At 35.0% G+C, this 24,376-nt stretch overlaps 1 protein-coding gene and 1 long non-coding RNA gene across 7 annotated transcripts in view; both read right to left on the bottom strand.

Moving 5' to 3' along the window:
* The window catches only part of LOC118683437 (uncharacterized), a 45,044-nt gene extending 42,654 nt beyond the window's left edge, over positions 1 to 2,390 (bottom strand). For 2 of the 6 annotated variants that reach the window (XR_011397940.1, XR_011397942.1), the window contains exons 1-3: positions 2,203 to 2,331; positions 1,886 to 2,022; positions 1,668 to 1,811 (exon numbers count right to left, since the gene is read on the bottom strand). This is a non-coding gene — a long non-coding RNA (uncharacterized lncRNA). Of the gene's footprint in view, positions 1 to 1,628; positions 1,812 to 1,885; positions 2,023 to 2,119 lie in introns of those variants that run through there. The other 4 variants (XR_011397941.1, XR_011397937.1, XR_011397938.1 and 1 more) reach the window with 4 other exon arrangements.
* Positions 2,391 to 16,727: 14,337 nt separating this feature from the next.
* On the bottom strand, positions 16,728 to 17,480 carry LOC138857095 (uncharacterized). Its single transcript, XM_070108693.1, has one exon. It carries the CDS (start codon positions 17,478 to 17,480, stop codon positions 16,728 to 16,730), a length of 753 nt encoding a protein of 250 aa, XP_069964794.1.
* Between the last annotated feature and the right edge of the window lie 6,896 nt (positions 17,481 to 24,376).

Genomic DNA, 24,376 nt, shown 5'->3' with positions numbered 1-24,376 from the left:
GATTTTGAACATTTCCTCTCTGATATTAAAATAAATATGTTTTTTGATGTCTATTTGTTAGCCTTTAGATCAAGTTTAACACAACCCAAAATTTTCGAAAAAGAAAATTACCCGATCGTTTTATAAACACTTATAATCCTCTGATTTTGGAACTCCATAGAGCAATTATGGATATCCAATATATACTGGGGAATTTCTTTTCCTAAATAAAGCTATATCAGAGGTAAATGCTGGAAATTATACTGTTAAGCAAAAACTTAAACATATAGGTCACAAATTTATATCGAGCACAGAATAATCTGCACAAGAAGCAGTATATTACTGCATTGGGCTCCATCTTTCGGCAAGTAATGCAGAAATATTTATAAATACTTCTCGACCTGAGGAACGTGTTCGAGTGGTAAAACCTAGAGTGGAGCTTCAGAACCTTCCTTCAGGTTCGACTGAAATATTGGTAGCCGGTATTTTATACCGTTATGTTCAAAGATCCGATCAGTATAAAACTCTTTGTTAACCTGATTTCGTATCTAGGTATATATATTTTAAATCTAGTAGAAGAGCACAAGATAGTGATCATGAAGAAAAAGAGAGGGAAGACGATAATTTACCAGAAAGCGGGGTTGTCATGTCTCTTAAAGACGGTAGCGATTTTGTTAAAGAACGTACCACACCTTGTACCAGAGTTGACTTTTCGAAATGGTAATGACTTCGCGAAATGGTAATGCTTTACTATCCAAGGCAGAATGGACAGCAAGATCTCAAGACTTGCATAACACATCGTATTCTAATTGAGAAAAATCAAAGAAAATATGAAGTTTTCGAGCAAAGAAAACTTGAAAATGTTCTATAAATCCTTTATAATAAAATAGAATTAGAGGAAGGTGCTTAAAATAAACTACATATTGTGGAAAATGAGTTAAGGCCCTTCCAAAAATAAACCTAAATATAAATTTGCTGGACTTGCATTCTGAAGATTCAACAGATAATGGCACCGAATCTGATAATAATATTAGACGTATTAAACCAGAGAACTTAGAAGAACGATAAGGTGCAAATTGAATGGCGTAGTCAGTTTTATAAGCTTTTTTATTAATAATTTTATTAATTTATAAACAATTTTCATTAAATTCAGAGAATTTGGCAAAAACTGTAAATATGATGGAAAAAATATGTTATATTTTCCTATATAATGGAATGAGGTTTGTGCTTCTATTTTCGTAGAAACTGAAGAAATTATCTTTAATTAAGCTATTTAGTTTTAATTGTATCCTTATTTATCTTTATACGATCGCAAAAACAATGTATAAATACTGCACTCAAACTATATTCATACCATACTTTTGATTATTACGTTTTCGAAGTCAGCCTTTGTCAGATTTCTTTAATATTTAATTTATAACAATAGTGTTCTTTAGAGATATGAAAATGTTTGTATTGCCCAAGGGAAGTTCCTATCTCTAAATGTCACAATCTCTTTCATAAGTCAAAACAGCTGACTTACGACTTTGGAGGATCTCTATAGTGATAAAGAATAGTTTGTAAGGTCTAAGTGACCTGATGCTTATGTTGTATGCAAGTTTCTTTTGCTCAATAGACTTGTTTAAATTTTCTAGGTCAATGCAGTAACATTTAAATTGTCGAGATTTTTATTCGTAATACATAATCACCTTGTTTCAATGTTGTATTTTGGTCTTTTTATAAATAAGAACTGTGGAAGTAAGTTGACAAAAACCCTTTTCACCAATGGAGCCATTCGGTGAGTTTGCGGAGAACGAAAATGTACATTCAGAACGACGACAGTTACACAAATGCTGTAGATTAAAAATTAAAGTATATATAATTTAAGATATTTTATCGCTAAATTATAGAACTATATAGTATTTACCTAATTGATACTAATATCATTGCAAATATCAGATACTTTCCCAAAAGTGGTACAACAAGCGAAGTGGGAGGTATAATTTCGACTACTAAGAGGAAAAACACATGCAAGCTGATGAGTATAGAGATAGATAAAGTGACCTATAAGAAATAAAATATAATTTTGTATTAATATTTTCACTATAAACAAAACAATTATTCTTTCTTATATTGATATTTTTTAACAAATTATACTTACTAATGAGAAATATTACTTATATAATATGTTAACATTCGTGTTTCAAATGAACCTTACAATCTTATCTTATCTCGCATATTTACCATGATATTTCAAAGAAGCCAAACTAATTTATTTAATAATTTACTAAGTGACTCACACGTCTAACCGAATGTGTGCATTGCCAATTGAATAATTGGGTGCCCACTTTAATGGGAAGCACACAGCACCTTATAAGTTTTTTTGAGCCACTTACACTCGCGGTTAAAGTTATAAGTGAAAATACATGATGTTTGTAATAGAAGATATGCGATTTATCTTTTACACAAAATATTGTTACACTTAATTTATTTATATATTGAAATAGTGAAATAGTGAATCGGAACGGTGTCGAAGGGGTGGTCGAATGAAGTCCGGAGCGATGTCGATCAATGTTTTTAAACCAAAGGGAATTATAATACAAGAAAAAGAAGAAAGACTTGTAGAATTAAATTGCGCTGTCGAATTGTATATAGCGAATGAGTGTAGAAGCGATGATCCAATCCTTTTTGTTGGTTGGTGGTGTCAGGCGTCCTCGTGTGTGGTGATATTCAGCGTGTGGTGACATCCTGTATGGGGTTCTCAGGAGTGGTGTGTATTATTAGGGTGTGCCAATAATGTACCTGTTTGGTTGGTATATACATATATGCGAGGGGGAGGCTTAGCTCATTTAACCATCCTGTGCTCCCTAGGCGAATATTTTGCCTAGTATTACGCATATGGACTGTATTATGCATTTCGGCGTGCTGTTGATGGAGTAGCCGAGGGTGCGAATATTAGCTGTAAGAAACACTTTTGGTATTAATCGATTTGTATTTTGGTATAGACTTAAGATGCGCAACTATATTCTGAGAATTTTTTGGTTTTATAGTTGGCAATACAATAGGTAGTGATTGTATTTACGATTTTTCCTTTTTTCGATTTTTATGCGGATTTTTTATGATTTACCTTTTCTGTATTATCAGCAATTATTTGCAATCTCTTTATTATCAGTTTATGAGGATGGCGACTCCACGCCTGGCTCAGATATGGCCAGAATGAATGCTCCTTTGAAAATATTTGAAGAGGGATCTTGCGAGAGTGAGAATTATGATTTTCACCCATATTTTTGAAGTGAGATCTACAACTTTTACTACCCATTTGATGAGCGCTTAGATAGTTGCGATAAGTGCGACCTTTGCTTTTTGTAAGTCTGGGTGCGTCACTTTATCACATTGTAAGTATGGTGATCCCTTAACTTTATTTTTGAAGTTTTATACGATATGAAAATGTTGACAACTATGAGGCACTCTAGTAAGAGAGGTGTTGAGTTTTCGACTTTCTTATCACAATTTTGTTATATGTTATGTTAACTGCGATTTTGGAAAGTAGTAGCGCGCCACATAACTCAAGATTTTTGAAGCAGGATTTTGGTATCATTATTGGCAAGAGCCATCCTGCGGGGTCGAAAAGTTGTACTGTAATATGTACTTATGTTTTAAAACCTGATTTTGGCAGAAGGGACTCTGACTTGGTTTTTTCTGCCAATTCGTGAAGTGTTGGCACATTGGGAATTTAGTGGTAGTCGTATGACGTACCGGCCATTATTTGATCGAGTAGTTGTGGCTTTGTGGAAGTCTTCACAATACTGATCTTTTGGGGTTGTAATTGATATGAGGGGGAGTTCTTCTAACTCCAAATATTTTTTCAATTGTGAATTGAGGTATTCGTTTGAGATTTCCTCAACTTGAGTTGTCATTGTGGTAACTGGTTCCGTAACTAGTCCACTTAGGATCCAACCGAAAATAGTATTTTGTGCCAATAGTGTGTTTGAAATTTTCTCAACATCCTCTAGTATTATCTGAGGTATGAGATCGCTGCCTAATAGAATGTCTATTTGAGCAGGGCAGTTGGGATTAGCTAGCTTCAGGTGTGAAACCTTTTGCCAATGCTTTCTATTTGTATGATAGCTTGGAAGCATATTTGTAAGTTGCGGTAAGACTATAGCTTCTGCTTGTATGTGCTTATCCGCTTGGGGAGAAATTAGGGTAAAGGGGCAGATTTGATTAGAGTTTTGAACTTCTTTTCAGTTCTCCTTAAACAGTTCTCACCGGTATACGATGGAGACGACTGCTGTGGATTGTAGTACTCTACTTTAGTTTTCGCTGTGTAGCGTTTGAGTTTTTAATACTTTTGAGCATGGTGCTTCTTGGCAATTTTCGGGATTTCGTTAGTTGTTGTTACCACTAAACCTGTGGTTCTTTTTGTATAAGCGCTTCTTTGGGGTGATATGGGAAATTTGCTGTAATGAAGCATTGAGTGGTGTCCTTTGTGACAATATAAGCAATTGAATAACCTCCATGAAATGTTTCTGAGTCACATGCGGGCACCTCGAGTTTAATGCCTGAATTTGCCCTTTTGATTTAGTACTTGTGGCAGCTCTACTCTCGGATGTGGAGTAGGTGCAATAGATTTTATTATCTTTAACTGATCGGAGATCATAGCTTTTGTAGCTTTGTACTGGTCTAAGCAGTTTTCATAATTGGCGAGAGCCGAGGTTTTAAAATTTTGTGGTAGATCTGATGACTCAGTTTCTATTATGGCATCATGAGCCGCTTGGAGACGAGTCCAAAAATTGTTAAGATTTTGCTTTTTTTATTTCTAATAACGATTCTGAGTTGTCTTGAATCGGTGAAGATGAAAACCTAGTACAGTATCTAATTAACCTGTCCCTCTCTGAAATAAATATAGCAACCTGTTTTGAGCGTGAAGCTCCAGGTGTATGTTGTTTATTATCAACATTTATCATTTTATTTATATGTTTAAATAAGTGTCAAAAGGTATTAAAATTTGCTCAGTGTATACTGATTTGAATAAAGCAATAAAGTTTATTACCTGTATCGGTAAATAAGTATTTGTTATTTATATTATATTGGTAAAACGTTTATTAATATGGACTTGTTTGTACGTAGTTAGGTTCTTTTGCAATTGAGAGCTCGTTGAAGAGATCAATGCGCTTTGGACATAAGTATGCACGAATTGTTGTGCGTATGTATGTATGTATTTTTGTTTTTTTATGCAATTGAGAGCTCGTTGAAGAGATCAATGCGTGTTTTTTTGTATGCAATCCTGCTTGTTTTTGTTTGCCAAAGAACAAGGGGTATTTCCGGATAATTGCCTATGAGGACTTTGAATATATGTAAAATTGTATATATATATTATGTAACATATATATGTAAGTATGTTGTTGGAAAAAATGTTTTAATTTTAATTTTTAATAAATTCGATAATATTCGAAATTTATGATAATTGTTTTTTTTTTTTTTGAAATGGATATTAAATAACTTTATTAGGTTCCAAAGTAGGGTATAAAGTTACAGAAATATTAATTATAGCGTTATTTCGATATGCATATATGTATGTTTGTTTGTTGTGTTTTTATTTGTTTTTCTGTCTTGTTTTAGGTTTGCTATTTTGCTTTTGCTTACTTATTATATGCAATCCTGCTTATTGCTTTATTAAACACAAGGAGTATTGCTGGAGAAATTTGCAAGTATATACTTGAATTTGTTTTTGCTTTTTGTTTCTTGATGGTGTATTTGAATACACGAAGCTAAGCATAAATAGGCATTGAATTATTGGTGTTGTTAATATTACATCTATATGTTGGTATATATATATATAATATATTTTGCCGAACTGTTGTAGTTTGGTGAACGTATTTGTTATTACAGGTTCTATATATATAAAACTGTAATTTTTACATACATATATTCATGATAAAATAAAAGAATAGGAAACGATACGACTCACTTTGGGGTCCGCCAGGGGTTTTGTGGACAATATTGTATACCATATGTGTGTATGGTATACTTGTGTGTTGCTTTTTCTGATTGTGGCTCTCTCCCAGTTTCTGCTTCGCTGTGCTGATTTAGGCTGGTGTGGTTGTTGTTGTGTCCTTTTGAGGTGATTATGTTTTTATACTCTCGCAACATGTTGCTACAGAGTATAATAGTTTTATTCACCTAACGGTTGTTTGTATCACCTAAAACTAATCAAGTTAGATATAGGGTTATGTATATATAAATGATCAGGATGAAGAGACGAGTTGAAATCCGGGTGACTGTCTGTCCGTCCGTCCGTCCGTCCGTGCAAGCTGTAACTTGGGTAAAAATTGAGATATCTTTATGAAACTTGGTACACATGTTTCTTGGTACAGTAAGACGGTTGGTATTGCAGATGGGCGTAATCGGACCACTGCCACGCCCACAAAACGCCATTATTCAAAAACAAATAAATTGTCATAACTAAGCTCCGCAATAAGATACAGGACTGTTATTTGGTACACGAGATCACATTAGGGAGGGGCATCTGCAGTTAAAATTTATTTTTTTAAGTGGGCGTGGTCCCGCCCCTAATAGGTTTAATGTGCATATCTCCTAAGCTGCTAAAGCTATAATAACAAAATTCACTGGAAGCAAATGTTTTTAGCACCTCTACTTACAGTGTGCAAATAGTTGAAAGCGGTTGGCAACTCCGCCCACTCCCCATATAACGGTACAGTTAAAGACTACTAAAAGCGCAATAAATCAAGCACTAAACACGCCAGAGACATTAAATTTTATCTCAGGGATGGTCTGAGATGACTTTATAGGAACCGCGTTCAAAATTAGACAGTGGGCGTGACACCGCCCACTTTTAGGTTTCAACTAAATTTAGTACATAACATTCTTTTTATATTTCTATGTTGTGGTTCGAAAATGGGCGAAATCGGGTTATAACCACGCCTATTTTCCATATGGCACCATTTTAAATTCCACTTGATTCTATCACTTTCCACTACGCAAATCAAGCAACAATGATTATATCGTTAAAGTATTCCACCTTGTGACCAAAAATTCTCTAAATCGAACCAAAACTGTTCAAGCCCCTAGGGACTGAATATGTGGACCACAGTACCTATGGTTGACTTTTTACCGTAAATATCGGCCATTGTGTAAGATATATAATTGAAATTCATATAATAGTATGTCTTTGTTTCTAAAATGGGTTGAATCGGATCAATAGTTCTTGTAGCCCTCATATATCTAATATAAATATTTTTGAACTTCCGCGTGGCTTTATACCGCATATGTGAGTTACCTCAATGAAAATGAGCGAGCGCGTTAGCCCCATGTAACTAATATCAGGATTTTCGAACATTAGTCTGACTTAACTCCATTTGATTGCTGATGGTATGTGAGGTATCTTAATGAAACAGTGGGAGCATTTTATTAGTATGTGGCATGTTAGTAGTATGTGGTATTGGAAAAAATTAATAAAATCGGGTTAATACTGCCCTCAAATTCCATATACTACTTATAATGATTTTCGTTATTCTAACAAGTTTTATGCCGAATATGTCGGTCAGTGAGCATTAATATTTTTTTTTATATATAAAATTGCTTGTTATGCTTTCGAATATAGCTGAGCAATGTCAAAATTAATATATTTCTCTATCCCCAATATATATATGATTTCCGTCTTTCCACCTGACTTTACACCGTTCCGGTTGACCAACGTGATATTTTAACGAAATTAAGTGGAAAAGATTTCTTAAAAATTATGTGGTTTGACGCTGAATTAGAATGAAATTAGTATATACTAAGTCTAAACCTCACACCTTCATATAATGAATTCCGATTCTCTGGTTGACGTTTGCCACCTAAGCTTATAATATAAAATTTAGCCACTTTGGTGAAGTTAATATCACATTCATACTTATGTATATCTCACTTCAAGCAATAAATCTGAGACTAAGTTTATGGCCTTTAATATAAGTCAAGAAGATACCAAATTTGATTGTAATTTAATCACAATATCATTTAATAATGGATGTTTAATTCAACATTTTTTAATATACGGTTTGAGAGAATTTTCTGGTCTTTGATTTTCCCAGTTCACATGTACTACTTATGGTATAATATATTTTTCGTCAATTTGATAATTTAATGAAATTAAATGGACAGTTTTTCTTAAAAATTATGTATATCGCTGCATATGAATGAAATTTGTCTAGACTTTGTTTAAACCTTATAACCCTAATATACTGATTTCCGCTTCTCTGGTATAACAGCAACATCATATACCCCACATATTAAATCTAACCCCTTTGGTTCAGTTTATATCACATATACCATATTTGAGTTAAATAGTTTCTTTTTATAAAAGTTAACATTTCGGATAAAAAAATAGTATTGACACAAAATAAATCTATGATCAATAACATAAGTTAATAAGATACCAAATAATAATCGAGTAATAAATGTTGAATTCTTTCGCAACATTTTTATATTTTCGCAACATGTTGCAACAGAGTATAGTTTTGTACACCAAAGAGTTGTTTGCATCACCTAAAGTAATAGATATAGATTTCTATATACATATATTTCTTCTAATATTTGGTGATAATCAGTGGTTAGGTATATTTTCTCAGCCATTTTGTTGAACTTATTATAAAATATACCAGACAACAATGCTAAAAAAGTTTCTTAGAGTGCTGGACTTTGTATAGAGCAAAAAAATCTTTCTAGAAAAAATTGCATGAAATAAATATTAGTAATGTAGTATCAAAAGGGCTAAAGACCCTTTTTATGTGGTTATAGATAAACTGCGACCCCATCGGTTTACATGCTAATGTCTATTATTTCAGTTTTGCGACACATTTTAACATGAAGGTCATGAGGTGAACTGTAAACTCAAGAAAATTACATTTTTACCTAGCGCCGTTGGCAGCTTTGAAAGGTTTAGATATTAAGACAGAAAGAAGAAAATCTACATACCTGCTCTACATATGTGTATACCATACTTAATTATATGTAAGTTATTGTTAATTTAGCCTTCATGGGTAGACCCTTCAAAATAGGTGCCATAGATCCCCCTGTTTTAGAAAGCGTTTAACAAAAGTAATTTACGGAGGGATTTTCCGAGAACTTAATTTCAATACAATGAAATAAACTACTCATTTCTAAAATATAAATATAACTAAATATTATGTATTATTATGTTAGTGAATAGCTAAGTAATATATAGGTATACAAAAGTACGTAAGCTGTACCAACATGTTGCAAGAGTATAATAAATATCAGTACACTGTGTTTGTAGTTTCAGTTTCACTAGATGTCTTTACAAGCAAAGTGCTTTATTCAAACTAATTTTAGTGTATTAGTTATATAGTGTTTAAAGTATTATTATATACAGTGACGAGCAAAACCGTATTATATACACTGGCGAGCAAACACATATACATAATATGTGCACCAGTATACCATAGTACCTATACACGGAACAGGAAAGGAGTCAGCAAGCAAGGACTTACAAGGAATTACAGTGAAAGAGAGCAGCACCTAGGATCCAACTTTTAACACCCTGACGGACTGGATTATATAAGTATTATCTATAAGTATTTTATATATTAATCTATTTATTATTAATTAATTATGCCTAGATTAAGTAGAAAATCTATATTACTAAGTCGTCTTCAGAATAGAAGACGTATGAGAGTTCTTCGTGCAAACTCTTTATATAGAGATAGTGAGCAGTCACAAAATACTGTAAGTCACGCTAATCGTAGATTAGATTCCGATGTCCGTCTGTCCGAACAAATTATCAATACAAATCAACATAGAACCAGGCGGGAAAATCCGCAAATTCGCTCTGAAGAGCAATAAGAGATACTCGAGGTCATAGGTCTCGGCGTGAAGACCCCGAGGTTCGATCTGTTAAGCAAGTTGCAAATACTGTTCAACATAGAACAAGGATCCTTAAATTCGCTCTGAAGAGCAAGTAAGAAATACTCGAGGTCATAGATCTCGTCGAAAAAATCCTGAGGTACGTTTTGATGAACAAAGTATTAACACTAGGGATCATAGAGAACTTCGCGCAAGAAATCCTGAGTATAGGAATTTAGAGCGCATTCGTGATCAAATGCAAAGGGAACATGCAAGAAGAAATCCTGAAATAAGGAGAGAGGAGCGTGATAGAGAAACACAACGTCGAAAGCATAGTAGGAGGGGTATGAGGGAAGAAATTTTGAATCAGAGACGTATACGTTGGGCAGAAGCGTACATGCTCTGAAACGTATAGCAAGATAATACGTTCTGAAATTCGCCGTTTTGACAGAAAAGCGTGTACCATTCCAAAGTTGTTCTACAAGTATGATTACAAAAAATTAGAGCTGCTACAAATTAATAGTACATCCATTTGCCTTAGAAAGTTTTCAGGTCGCAACCGAGTTAGGGCCCAAAATCTATTAAACGAAAACTTTGTTCAAAACTTGATTCAACACGATGATGGTTACAAGGTTTTGAAAGGCGTTAGATCCTCACCTGCGCACTGGGAAGCTGAGAAGAAAAAGGCAATCCCTATGATTCGCTAATTTGGGCTTCCAACCTTCTTTATCAATTTATCGGCTGCAGAATCTCAGTGGGTTGAGCTTTTGGTCATACTCTCTAAAACTGTTGATTCTAAAGATATTTCGGAAGAGGAAGCCAACAGTTTAACAACCCAAGATAGATATCGCTTAATTCGGTCAGACGCGGTTAATTGTGCTAGATATTTTGACTACCGCTATCAACAAATTCTTAAGCTTTTTAAAGATAACGCCGGCATTTTTGGAGAGCATTTTGTTACAAATTTCTACTGGAGAGTGGAGTTTCAACAGAGAGGTTCCCCGCATGCACATGGCATGTATTGGCTTAATAATGCTCCCAGGATCAACCTTCAAGATCAACAGACATTCCCTGATGTCATTAGTTTTATTGACAATTATATTTCTACTGATGGTTCGATCAGCCACTTAGAAAATTATTTGGGTTATCAAAAGCATAACCACAGTCGGTCTTGTACTAGGGAAATAAGAGGACAACAGTTTTGTCGTTTTGGTATACCATATCCACCAATGCCTTCAACGCAAATACTGTTACCTCTTACAGAAACAAATCAAAATTCAGAATGACACAAGGAAAACTTTTTCAAAATTCAAAACGTTTTAAATTCGAATATGACTACAGAAGACATTTCTAATTTAAACGATTTTGAACACTTCCTGTCTGATAGTAGAATAAATATGTCCTTTGATGACTATGTGTTAGCCCTTAGGTCAAGTTTAACATACCCCAAAATTTTTCTAAAAAGAAAATTACAGGATCGTTTTATAAACGCTTATAATCCTCTGATTTTAGAACTCCATAGAGCAAATATGGATATCCAATATATACTGGATGCATATGCTTGCTGTTCATACATAATTAATTATATTAACAAGTCTAACAGGGTAATTTCTAGGCTCTTAAATGAAGCTATATCAGAGGTAAATGCTGGAAATTATACTATTAAGCAAAAACTTAAACATATAGGCCACAAATTTATATCAGGCACATAAATATCTGCACAAGAAGCAGTATATTGCTGCATTGGGCTCCATCTTTCGGAAGCAAGTAATGCAGAAATATTTATAAATACCTCTCGACCTGAGGAACGTGTTCGAATGGTAAAACCTAGAGCGGAACTTCAGAACCTTCCTTCAGGTTCGACTGTAATATTCGAAGCCGGTATTTTAGACCGTTATGTTCAAAGATCCGATCAGTTAGAAACCCTTTGTTTAGCTGATTTTGCATCTAGGTATAAATATTTTAAATCTAGTAGAAGAGCACAAGATAGTGATCATGAAGAAGAAGAGAGGGAAAACGATAATTTACCAGAAAGCGGGGTTGTCATGCCTCTTAAAGACGGTAGCGGTTTTGTGAAAAAACATAAATTATGCGGCACCCAAACATCAAACTTTTTTTTGTATCCAGCCTTCTGCAGATGGTTCAAAATGGTTTGGTGACTAACCCCCATCTCCTGGGCGATGTCACGAGATGCCATATGACGGTCTAACTCGATGTATTCCATGATTTGATCGGTATTTGTCGTCACAGGTCTTCCGCCGGCTGGTTTATCCATGGTGTCGTTTTCACCGGCTCTGAATCGTCGAAACCATTCCTCCGCGGTTCGAAGTGATAGAGTACCATCCCCCAAAACACCATTAATCTCACGGAACGTTTCTCTAGCGGATTTGCCTTTAACGAAGGAAAACTTTAAAATACCGTGAATTTCGGCGTTAGTGAACTCCACGTTTACACGTCTATAACTGTTGAACGCAATATCCAAACTAATCATGCATAGCGTTGTTTTGTAGGTTATGTCAAGACCTTTCAAATTATGTATAGTGTTGCCAGATACGAGCTCTGTAGCGCTTTGTACATAGCCGCGAAATTCAAAAGACAAAAAGGCGGAAGGGAGATATTTGACAACTTTATATTTTATGTTTTGTAGAAACTTAGAGTTATCCTTGCGAAAGTTTTGATATACCAGGATTTACTCCAATTAACGAGCTGAGGATAAATAGCACGGAAACAACCAACAGAAATAAACGGGGCATTATAATATATGCAAAGCATAGTATTGCTTGCTCTATAGAATCAAAGGCTGTAAAGAAATTTATTCAGGCCGCAAAGTTTTAGAAGCGGTTTTGTTTAAATGCTTCAATATTAATATTCTAGTTCTATATAGAAATTCAGCTTTCTCTGTCAGACAATTAATTGTAGAACTTCAGGAAGTCCTTACTTCTGAGTTAGGCAATCTAAATGTGCTAATTGTTGGAGATTTTAACATTTGTTTAATCTCTACAGGGACTGCAATAAGAAATCTGCTCCAAGAAAAAACTTTAGTTCCCTGCTTGGTGCAGAATATTCAACTACACCTGCCGGTACACAAATTGATTGGGCATTTTCAAACATGGATCCTTCCCGTGTAAATGCAATTACTTTTGAGACAGTACACAGCTATCATGACAGTATTTGTGTCTCTATTTCGAACTAAAGTTTTCATACTTACTACAAAATATAATCGAATTGGAATGGTATAGGAATTTTGACAATAGGTTTTAAGACAATTTAAAGAAAAATATGTAAATAATCTAATTAAGAAAATTAAAATTATACATATAATTTGTTATTATATATGACATTATTGTATAAATATATGATAGAAATTAAATAGTATAAGGAAAAAATAAATATAATTTGGATATATGTATAAGAATCTCTACAAAAATTTATGTTTAATATTGTAAATATTATATACAAATTAATATAATAATATTATATCATTTTTAAAGTTGTTAATATTTATTATTTTTAAGCTAAACATGTATAATAATATCAATATAATAAATAAAAAATGTTATTCATTGTTCAAAAACGATTTCTTTTCATACTTCTCAATACAGTTGTAATGCTTTCTATATAAAATCAATTATAAGCGTATACAAAAAGCACAAGAACGATTTCTCATAACTTGAGTAAATTTAGCTTACAAATTGCTCTAATTATTTTCACTGTGAATGAAAAGTAAATTACAAAGGCAACATTTCCTATGTATGTGTGGTCAGTTATTAGACTAACTTTATTCGCAAAATTCTTCTCCTTAAATAATATTCTAAGCAATATTGCAATACCGTTAAATACATAATTTCCGCTAAGTACATAGTTTATGTTTTCTATGAGTGCATATATACATAAGTATGTAAGTTATATAAAAACAGTTCATAAATAGAGAATAATCCAAGTACATACTTTATTCTATTGCTACTTCGTATATAATGTAGTTATTAATAAAAGAGAAATATAAAAAAATGGGAACGCAGCATTGCAAGAGGCTGCTAACATATTAAGCTTAGTACATGTTAAATGGGACTAGCTAATGTGCACAAACAAATATTCATATAATTGCGTGGACGAAAACATAGCGGTAGCATAAGTGTACAAAGCAAGCGCAAGCAAACAATAAATATGTAAGTATGTACACAATGCAAATTCAATTATTAACTGCATTGAGTGAAAGACTGAATGACTTCTAATGCTTACCCTTGAATATTAAGCAAATAAGTAGAGAACAAGAAATAGCAAAAATATATAGAACATATGACCGTATAATGCATTGGTTCTCAATCGGTGACCCAACATCCCGGCCCCGTTGAAAGGCATTTCAAACAGGTAGAAGGGCTAGCTTGTGAATTGGTCGCAGAATGATTCCCTTCGTTGTTGGAATGTCCACCACACGCACTTTCGAGTCCTTTCCTGGAATACAGTTTATAACTCTTCCAATATGCCATTTTTGTGGTGGTAAATTGTCTTCATGGATGATAACCATTGAGTTGTTGTTGATGTTTGGTCGCTCTGTAAACCACTTTGATCGTACTTGAAGTTCGTTTATGTATTCATTTGACCACCTGTTCTAAAACATCTGTTTAATGCTTGTGACCTGATTCCATCGTTGTACGATGCTGATGTTAGCTGACAATCTCCGCTCTGGGAGTGCCGTAAGTGTGCCCCAATAACAAAATGCCCCGGAGCTAATACTTCATAATCATTTGGATCCGATGACATTGGTGTTATTGGACGAGAATTTAATACAGCTTCTATCTCAACCAGGACTGTTGTTAGTTCCAAAGCTGTAAGTCTTGCATTTTTGATGGTGCGGATGAGGTGACCCTTAGCCGATTTGGCTCCTGCCTCCCAAATACCGCCGAAATGAGATGCTCTTGGAGGAATAAAATTCAAATTTATAAATTCATTAGCACAATATTTTACAATTGCATCGTTGTTTTCGGTTTTATATAAAAATTACTTTAATTCAGCTAGTTTGTTGCAAGCACCCACAAAATTTGTTGCGTTATCGCAAAAGATGTCAGAGGGTAGACATCTTCTTCCAATCATGCGCTTCAATGACGCTAAGAATGCGTCCGTGGATAGATCCGATACTAGTTCGATGTAAACCGCCTTTGTCGCTAGACAAACGAAGATCCCAATGTACGCTTTATAAGGTGTTTTGCCTGGAATACGCAAATATACGTTGACTGGTCCGCAGAAATCAATACCGCACCGCGCAAAAGGACGAGATGGAGTTAAACGCTCTACAGGTAACTGTCCCATTACTTGGTTCATCAGCTTTGGCTTGTAGCGTATACAATGTGTGCATGATCTGACGATACGTCTTGCTAAATCGCGCGCATTGACTATCCAAACCTGAAGTCTTATCAGTACTACGAGTGCCTTTGGTCCTGCATGGTAGTGTTTCCGATGTAGATGACGAACGTAATGCACAACAAATTCGCATTTGTTTGGCAACAGCATTTTGCAACAGGATTTAAATAACGTAATGGGCCATTTATCGTAAGCTCTTTCTGTAAAAGATGAATTTCATTAGCGAAATGTATGTGTTGAATATTCCAAATTATGCAAAGAAAGGCGTGATGTAACTCTTGTGGTGAAAGTGTTAATAAGTCATTAAGATTAGCTCCATGTCGAAATTTATTGATGAAGCGGAACATCCAAGCTATTAATCGAAGGCTGCTGGTGTGGTTACTCCGCTGATTCACAATTTCCAAAATGTAATTGGTGCTAACAATTGTATTGAATGCTGATTTTCGTTTTTCCCTATCGACAACTTCCATGTCGATATCATCGCAGCTGTTCTTTGGCCATTTATCTGAGTTTTCGTATAGAAACTTTGGTCCGGTGTACCATATTGAATTAACAAGTTCCTTTACAGTACATCCTCTAGAGGCAACATCCGCCGGGTTATAATGCGTTGGTACATGTCTCCAATGGGCGCCTTTGGTTAAATCTTGAATTTCCGAAATTCGATTACCAACAAAAGTCGAAAGTGTTGCAGAATGCATCTTAAGCCAATGTAATACTATTTGTGAGTCTGTCCAAAGAAAAATGTTAAAAGATTTGTTAGAAATTGTTGGTTTAATTTTTGCTAAAAGACGAGCGCCGCAAAGTTCTAATTTAGGTAACGATTGTTTTTTGGTGGGTGCCACTCTGGACTTCGCGTTTTGTTGAGAACGAAAGTATATTTTGCGCTGCCTTATGCACAAATCGATGCGTCACAAAATCCATGTATCTGAAGAGATTCCACATCTGTGGAAAAACAATGCCTCGGCACTTTAATTTGTGAAAGATCCGATAAGCAGTTAAGACATTTTTTCCAAGCGAATTCGATGTTCTGTGGCACAGATTCATCCCAATCCAACTTTAGTAGCCATATTTCTTGCAACACAATTTTTGATGTTATAATAACAGGAACTAAAAGTCCAAGTGGGTCGTAAAGTGATGATGCAACAGAAAGGATGGAACGTTTTGTAAGTCGACCAGTCAGAGCTAGTTTGGCTTCGAATGAAAAAATAAAACAATCAAGATTTTGGTTCCATTTTAGTCCAAGTGTACTAGTGATGGATGTATCTACGTTTAGATCCTTTATAGAGTCGTCTTCTCTGAATTATGATAATTGGAATGCCACTTTGTTAATTTAAACTGTCCTAATTCTAACAGTTGTATTACCTCTTGCTTTATCTGTGCAAGTTCGGTTAGAGTATCAGCACCACAGAGTAAGTCGTCTACGTAGAACGATGACTTCACGACTTTTGCGCCAATTGAAAATTGTTCCGAATGCTGTTCAGCTAGATAGAACAAACTCCGTATAGCAAGATATGGTGCAGCTGCCATTCCATACGTTACAGTATTTAGTTGATACGTTCAGTTGGTGAACTTCTCCATAGAATATACTGGAACTTTCGATCATCTTCGTGCATTAATACTTTGCGATACATCTTGACTATGTCGGCAGTGAGTGCAAACATGTGGAATCGAAAACGAATAAACAAACCTGTGGAATCGTTCAATGATTTTTGGGATGTGGTTCGACTGGAAGCGTCAAATACAACTCGAAGCTTTGTTGTTGTACTTGTTGGCTTTAGCACACAATGATGTGGTATATAATAATGCGGTTCGCTGAGATTTGAATTTTTTACAACGCTCATATGACCCAAACTCTCGTAGTCGCTCATAAATTCAACGTAGTGTGTTTTCAATTGTGGTGATTTGGCTAATCGAAGTTCTTGTGCATTAAATCGTCTCAATGCCGTAGTATATGACTCGCCCAAACATGTCGGATCATCCTTGAAAGGTAATTTGACAACTATTCTGCCGCAAGGTCTTCTTGACACAGTTGAATTGTATATGTGATCGCAACTCTGTTGTTCACGAGTCCACGGCTCTGGTATGGTAGTGATTTCTTCCAATTTCCACAACTTTTTCAATTTGGCATCTACAGATTCTTTGGCTAAAAATAAACAAGATGGGTTGGATATGTTGTTACTGCCCGTCGTATAGCGTCCCGAAACAATCCAGCCTAAGAGTGTTTTTTGCAAGATTGGTAAATTAGATCCAAGATTGATAGATAGAAGACTGAAGAACGTTTCTGTACCCAGCAACATGTCGATTTTCTTTGGTATATAAAATTCATCATCGGCGAGCGCTATATTGTGTGGAATATTCCATGTTGATTTATTGATTTCAGGATCTGGTTGATAAGCAATGTGCGATGTAATACAAAAAGTCAGTGGAAGTTCGAAACCAGTGACTTGGGACTTGATATTAGTTGAGGTTTTGAATTTAATATTTGTTGACGATGAACCGATGCTTTGAATCTGTATGTTTTGCTTACTTCTTGGCAGAAGCAACTTTTGCGAAAAATCATCTGTGATAAAATTTACCTGTGAACAGGAATCTAGCAGTGCTGTACCCAATCTGTAGCTCCCCGATGCATCACGAACGAAAATTTTTGCTGTTGCAAAGATGACGTTATCCAACGATGAATTATTCCTGTGTGTATGCGCGACTGCCTCTTGTGATGTAAATACCTGAGTAGGTGTTTGTAGGACTGGAGTAGAACCACGGTGGAGTAAACTGTGGTGTTGTCGTGCACAAACCTTGCACCTGTGTGATGATGGACAATTGGCTACTCGATGTCCCTTTAATAAGCAATTGATGCAAAGTCCAATTTTCTTTGCATGTTCGAAACGTTGAGTAATGTTTAGTGACTTAAAGCGTTCGCAATTAAAAACCTGATGGTTGTTACTTGAACAGAAATTACACGATATATTGGAGCAGGAAAATGTATAGCCTCTTGGTTGATTCCTTGATTTCGAAGGAGTATTTGTTAGCACCTTGATTTGACGACGTACTAACAGGGTTGTTATCCAGTGACTCCAGGTATTGGCAGTGTCTTTTCAAACCTGCGATGCAACTCTCTCATGACGACAGCGTTCTGAAATCTAGCGACTCCTTCCACTTTTTGTTGGTCTGTTCATCAGACTTCTGCAAAATTAAATGAATAAGCATAGCTTGCGATATTTGGCTGTCGGTACCTAGCGATGTCAAGGAACCATAAATAGTTGAAGCTTTATCAATTAAACTCCTTAGCTGAATGCCATTTGGTTTCATAACTGCTGGTAAATCAAATAACGAATTTATTCCTTCCAAAAAAATTAGTGTTTTGTTGTCATACCGTACCTTCAACCGTTCTAAAGGCTTCGGATAGTTTTCATTTGTCACTCGAAACGCATTTACAGTTTCTAAGGCTTGACCTTGGAGACAATTTCGCAAATGATTGAATTTTTCAATATTAGTTAAATTGAATTCACGATCAAATATTTGCTAGAACGAGGTGATAAAATTTTGATAATTCGAATACTTGCCATCAAACGTAGGAAGCTTAAGTGGTGGAAGTTTTGAACTTGATTGTACCACACAAGTTGTGTCCGAAAGTGAAACGTTGTTATCTTCTGCCAGTTGCGATTGGATAATCAATTTAGTTGTGATGTAAAGTTCTTCCAGATCAGCACGTCCTCCATCATCAGCATCCAATCTTTCGATGTCAGTTTGAATTGAGAGAATCTGCTTAAAATAAGACTCCAGGATGCCCAAACGGCATTTGTATTCCGCAGCTGAAAGAGTCTTTCCACCTGGTCGGAAGCTGGCGTCGACGATATTTTTAATGCGCGTAATATTTTTTTTTGGTGCTGGCGCGGTGTTGTCTTAGCTCGTCCAAAGACATTGCAAAACAGGATCTTGTATGTGCTTTATAGAGGCTTCAAAATTATTTTAAATAACAATACTTCTACTTCTAGTGAGTAGTTAAGCAATAAGTGATTAGTTAATTTTACCGCAAAATTTATAAAATCAAGTTATACTTATGTCTGGGTATGCAACGAACATGCGAATATGAGCTACAGGCAATGGTAACGACGAGACTTAGCGGTGGCAAACTGGTGTGCTGTGCTTTGTGCGAGCAATGCTGGTGACTCCAATGGTAAAGATTTCTAACGGTGACTAACTTTAATGATGACAAAGTCCAATGTCGGTAATTTCCAATGACGATAATGTCCAATGACGATAATGTCCAATGACGATAGTATCCAATGACGATAATGTCCAACGATGCAGTCTAATCAGAGAATGTAAAAGAACGAGAAGGTGCAGGTTCGACAGCGAACAATTTGTAGGAGTTTATCAAGGAGTTCACCTCACATGCACGAAAAACAAATAACATTTCTCGCTTTTATAACAGCGGTGAATCTGTAAACATAAGCTCTCTTAACATAACCAACCGTCGAATATTGAAGAGAATATGATATGTGAGCAAAACTGGGCATATTGATATGCCATTTGAAATATATTCCCTTTTATTGAACTATTATTTATTTTTATTTTTAAATTATTTTATGTTAATTCATTTTTACTTTATTGTGAGTTATTAATAATAATTTAAACATATTCATATATAATTCATAATTCACCATTATGGAGTCACAAAAGTACAGAATTGTGTTTTGCCGTCGGCATTTCACATTCATGCTTCAATTTTTCTTTTCAAATGCATGTGTAAAAGTAATTATGTACGTAAATATGTACTTACATATATTATGACATACATATATTATGTCGTTTGCACATTTGTATGTATATATGTACACTCATTACTTCATGTGAAATCTCCGTTGACACGTTTTTTGCTTTTATGTCAAAGAGTCATTCTGTCGAAGGACTGACGCGACGACAAAGCGTCACAACATTGTGTTGTTGGTAGAAAATCCGAGATGTGCCGAAAAATAAACGAACGCTCGCCGATTGTCATCGCTTCCCTTGCTGCTCTAACAGCTTTGCCAACAAATCGTTGTAGGTATGTATGTTTTTATATGATCATGCATACATATTGACGAAGATTTTTGCGAGCCACTGAAAAATATTTTAGAATTTTGAAATATTTTAAATTGACAAAAGCCTTGTTGCCACTTTTGTCATTGATTTCTGTGTTTTCTATGTTTGCAGGGTTGTCACTTTTTCCTTCTAGAGGGAACATCAGAAAGATGTTCAGTTTATGATTTCTAGCTGTTGCCATCGTCTCGAAAAGACGCTTGTGGGCAAACGCATGCTCGGGGAGATGTGTAAATCGTTTGCTTTTATGAATGAAACGACTTAAGTAGCTTATTGATTGTGCGCCAGCGTTCATGAATGAAAATGTTGTTGGTGTGTGATTTACTACAAATTAAGGATTAGTCAATTTGACTACAATATTGATTTCTGGTGCTGATGCTATTTGAGACAATTGTTGCTTTTGTAAAACAATGTTTGTTTTTGCCTATTGGCTGACGTACTTACATTTGTACGCTTAAATGTATGTAGATTTGTGTATGCATTACTTATTTTGCGCGGTCGTACGCAATTTGTACATATATACTTACATATAGAGCAGTGCGCTCAAATGTTTTTATTGATAATTGATAATATATTATTACAAGTATATTATAATATAACATATTGATGTACATATTTACATACATAAATTATTAATTTTGTAACAACTGAAATAAGAAAATTATGAAAATAGTAAAATATCATTTCTCTCATAATCTTTCACATTTTATCAATGTAGCATTTGTGCAAAAAAATAATATTTTATCAATTTTTCATCATAAAAATCGTTTATATGGCAAAAAATAATCATGCATATGTGTAGTGGCATTTGTATTTTTTGTTTTCTCATTCATTTCGCTTCATTTTTCTCTTTATATTGGGAGATACGTAATTTGTCAGAGAACGTTGTTATAAAATCTCATTTCTGTTAAATAACAGCAAATATTACAGAAAATGGTGAACTCCTTGATCTCAATTTCAGCCAACCAATCGAGCATCATACAAAATTCAATTTGCACCTTCTCGTTGTTCTAAGTTCTCTGGTCTAATACTGACCACACTCCGAAATGTTTTGCGAAAGAACGAAAAACTCACTCGTGCCCCACGTTGGGCGCCAAAAAATGTAGGGCTACAAAGCTTTTTTGTAGCCGCGCAAATATCGAAAAAGCGAAATATTTAAGCGAAGTTGTAACAGCCATAAAATACAAAGGGCCGAGTAATGATGCTATGTGTGGTCAGTTATTAGACTAACTTTATTCGCAAAATTCTTCTCCTTAAATAATATTCTAAGCAATATTGCAATACCGTTCAATACATAATTTCCGCTAAGTACATAGTTTCGTTTTCTATTAGTGCATATATACATAAGTATGTAAGTTATAAATAGAGAATAATACAAGTACATACTTTACTCTATTGCTCCTTCGTATATAATGTAGTTATTAACAAAAGAGAAATATAAAAAAATGGGAACGCAGCATTACAAGAGGCTGCTTACATATTAAGCTTAGTACATGTTAAATGGGACTAGCTAATGTGCACAAACAAATATTAATATAATTGCGTGGACGAAAACATAGCGGTAGCATAAGTGTACAAAGCAAGCGCAAGCAAACAATAAATATGTAAGTATGTACACAATGCAAATACAATTATTAACTGCATTGAGGCGAATGACTTCTAATGCTTGCCCTGGAATATTAGGCAAATAAGTAGAGAACAAGAAATAGCAAAAATATATAGAACATATGACCGTACAATGCATTGGTTCCCAATCGGTGACCCAACAGTTGTTTTTTACCTCTTGTACATATGTTTATGTCACTCCACACTTTCTTCTTCTTTTCTTATACTCTCGCAACCTGTTGCTACAGAGTATAATAGCGTTGTTCAACTAACGGTTGTTGGTATCACCTAAAACTAATCGAGTAAGATATAGGGCTATGTAGGTATATATAAATGATCAGAATGACGAGACGAGTTGAAATCCGGGTGACTCTCTGTCCGTCCGTTCGTCTGTCCGTCCGTGCAAGCTGTAACTTGAGTAAAAATTGAGATATCTTTATGAAACTTGGTAAACATGTTTCTTATAACCGTGAGACGGTTGGTATTGCAGATGGGCGTAATCGGACACTGCCACGCCAACAAAACGCCATTAATCAAAAACAAATAAATTGCCATATCTAAGCTCCGCAATAAGATACAAGACTGTTATTTGGTACACAGGATTACATTAGGGAAGGGCATCTGCAGTTAAAATTTTTTTTTTAAGTAGGCGTGGTCCCGCCTCTAAAAGGCTTAATGTGCATATCTCCTAAACCGCTAATGCTATAATACCAAAATTCAATGGAATCAAATGTTTTTAGCACTTCTATTGACGGTGTGAAAATAGTTGAAATCGGGTGGCAACTCCGTAATTTAACGGTACTGTTAAAAACTACTAAAACCGCGATAAATCAAGCACTAAACACGCCAGAGACATTTAATTTTATCTCTTGGATGGTATGAGATGACTTTATAGGAACCGCGTTCAAAATTAGACAGTGGGTGTGGCACATCCCACTTTTTAATGAAAACCCATATCTTGGGATCTGCTTAACCGATTTCAATCAAATTCGGTGCATAACGTTAGTTTCCGATTTCTATATTATAGTGCGAAAATGGGCGAAATCGGACTACAACCACGCCTATTTCCAATATAACACCATTTTCAATTCCATCTGATTCTTTCACTTTCTACTATGCATATCAAGAAATAATGATTATATCGGGATAAAACTTTGCGTAAATAATGCGTTTAAAGTATGCCACCTTGTGACCAAAAATTGTCTAAATCTAACGAAAACTGCTCAAGCCCCTAAGTACTAAATATGTGGACCCCAGTGCCTATAGTTGACCTTCTACCGAAAATATCAGTCAATCCGCAAAGAAATCTCAAACGAGTATACCATATGACTTTGCGAGAGTATAAAATGTTCGGTTACATCCGAACTTAGCCCTTCCTTACTTTTTTTAAATTAACTTTTTAACAACGTTATATTAACGTTTAGCCACTTCACTGTTTTTTTCTTCTTTCGTCCTTATAGGTGCCCACTTTAATGGGAAGCACACAGCAACTACATATATAAATATTTTTGAGGCACTTACACTCGCGGTTAATGTTATAAGTGTTTGTAATAGGAGATATGCGATTTATTTTTTACACAAAATATTGTTACACTTAATATATTTATATATTGAAATAGTGAATCGGAACGGTGTCGAAGGGGTGGTCGAATGAAGTCCGGAGCGATGTCGATCAATGTTTTTAAACCAAAGGGAATTATAATACAAGAAAAAGAAGAAAGACTTGTAGAATTAAATTGCGCTGTCGAATTGTATATAGCGAATGAGTGTAGAAGCGATGATCCAATCCTTTTTGTTGGTTGGTGGTGTCAGGCGTCCTCGTGTGTGGTGATATTCAGCGTGTGGTGGCATCCTGTATGGGGTTCTCAGGAGTGGTGTGTATTATTAGGGTGTGCCAATAATGTAACTGTTTGGTTGGTATATACATATATCTATATAATTTTTGATAACTTCAAAATAGTATTAAATTAATTCACCGCGCATAAATCAGACAAATATCTTTCTACCTACAAAATTCGCTCCACACAATTAACCGGATTTTTCAAAAAGCTAACGACGACTAATATTTCATAGCATATCCTTTTGCAAATGAAACCGCTTCTACAGAAGCGGCAAACTTTTGACTAAATTCGTTTTGCGTTCCAAGCCTCCAAAAAAGCCGTTTTGAGCTCAGGAATACTGTCGTTGGTACACCAGGTGTACAGATGTATCCAGTACATGAGGGCAATTGTATATTGACCAAGTACGAGCAATTTCCGATTTTTGCTTCGGACCGTTGTCTTGGGAAAATAAAAAAACTGTCTTTAATTCCTAATGTGGCACATGAATGTTGTACATTTTCCTTTAATATGTCAACATATTGCAAACGATCCATAATACCTTGCATTAAATGGAGGTTGCCCGTCCTTTAACCGATATACATCTCCAAACCATTAAAGATCCACCTTTGTGCTTAAGAGTTGCCCTAGTGCGTTTAAGCTTTTCTATTTTTTTGGATATGTATGGCTTC

This window comes from Bactrocera oleae, chromosome 2 (genome assembly GCF_042242935.1).
Source record: "Bactrocera oleae isolate idBacOlea1 chromosome 2, idBacOlea1, whole genome shotgun sequence".
Classification (NCBI taxonomy): domain Eukaryota; kingdom Metazoa; phylum Arthropoda; class Insecta; order Diptera; family Tephritidae; genus Bactrocera; species Bactrocera oleae.
Note: the sequence above shows the minus strand (reverse complement) of the source record. Positions and strands in the feature narration are given on the sequence as shown.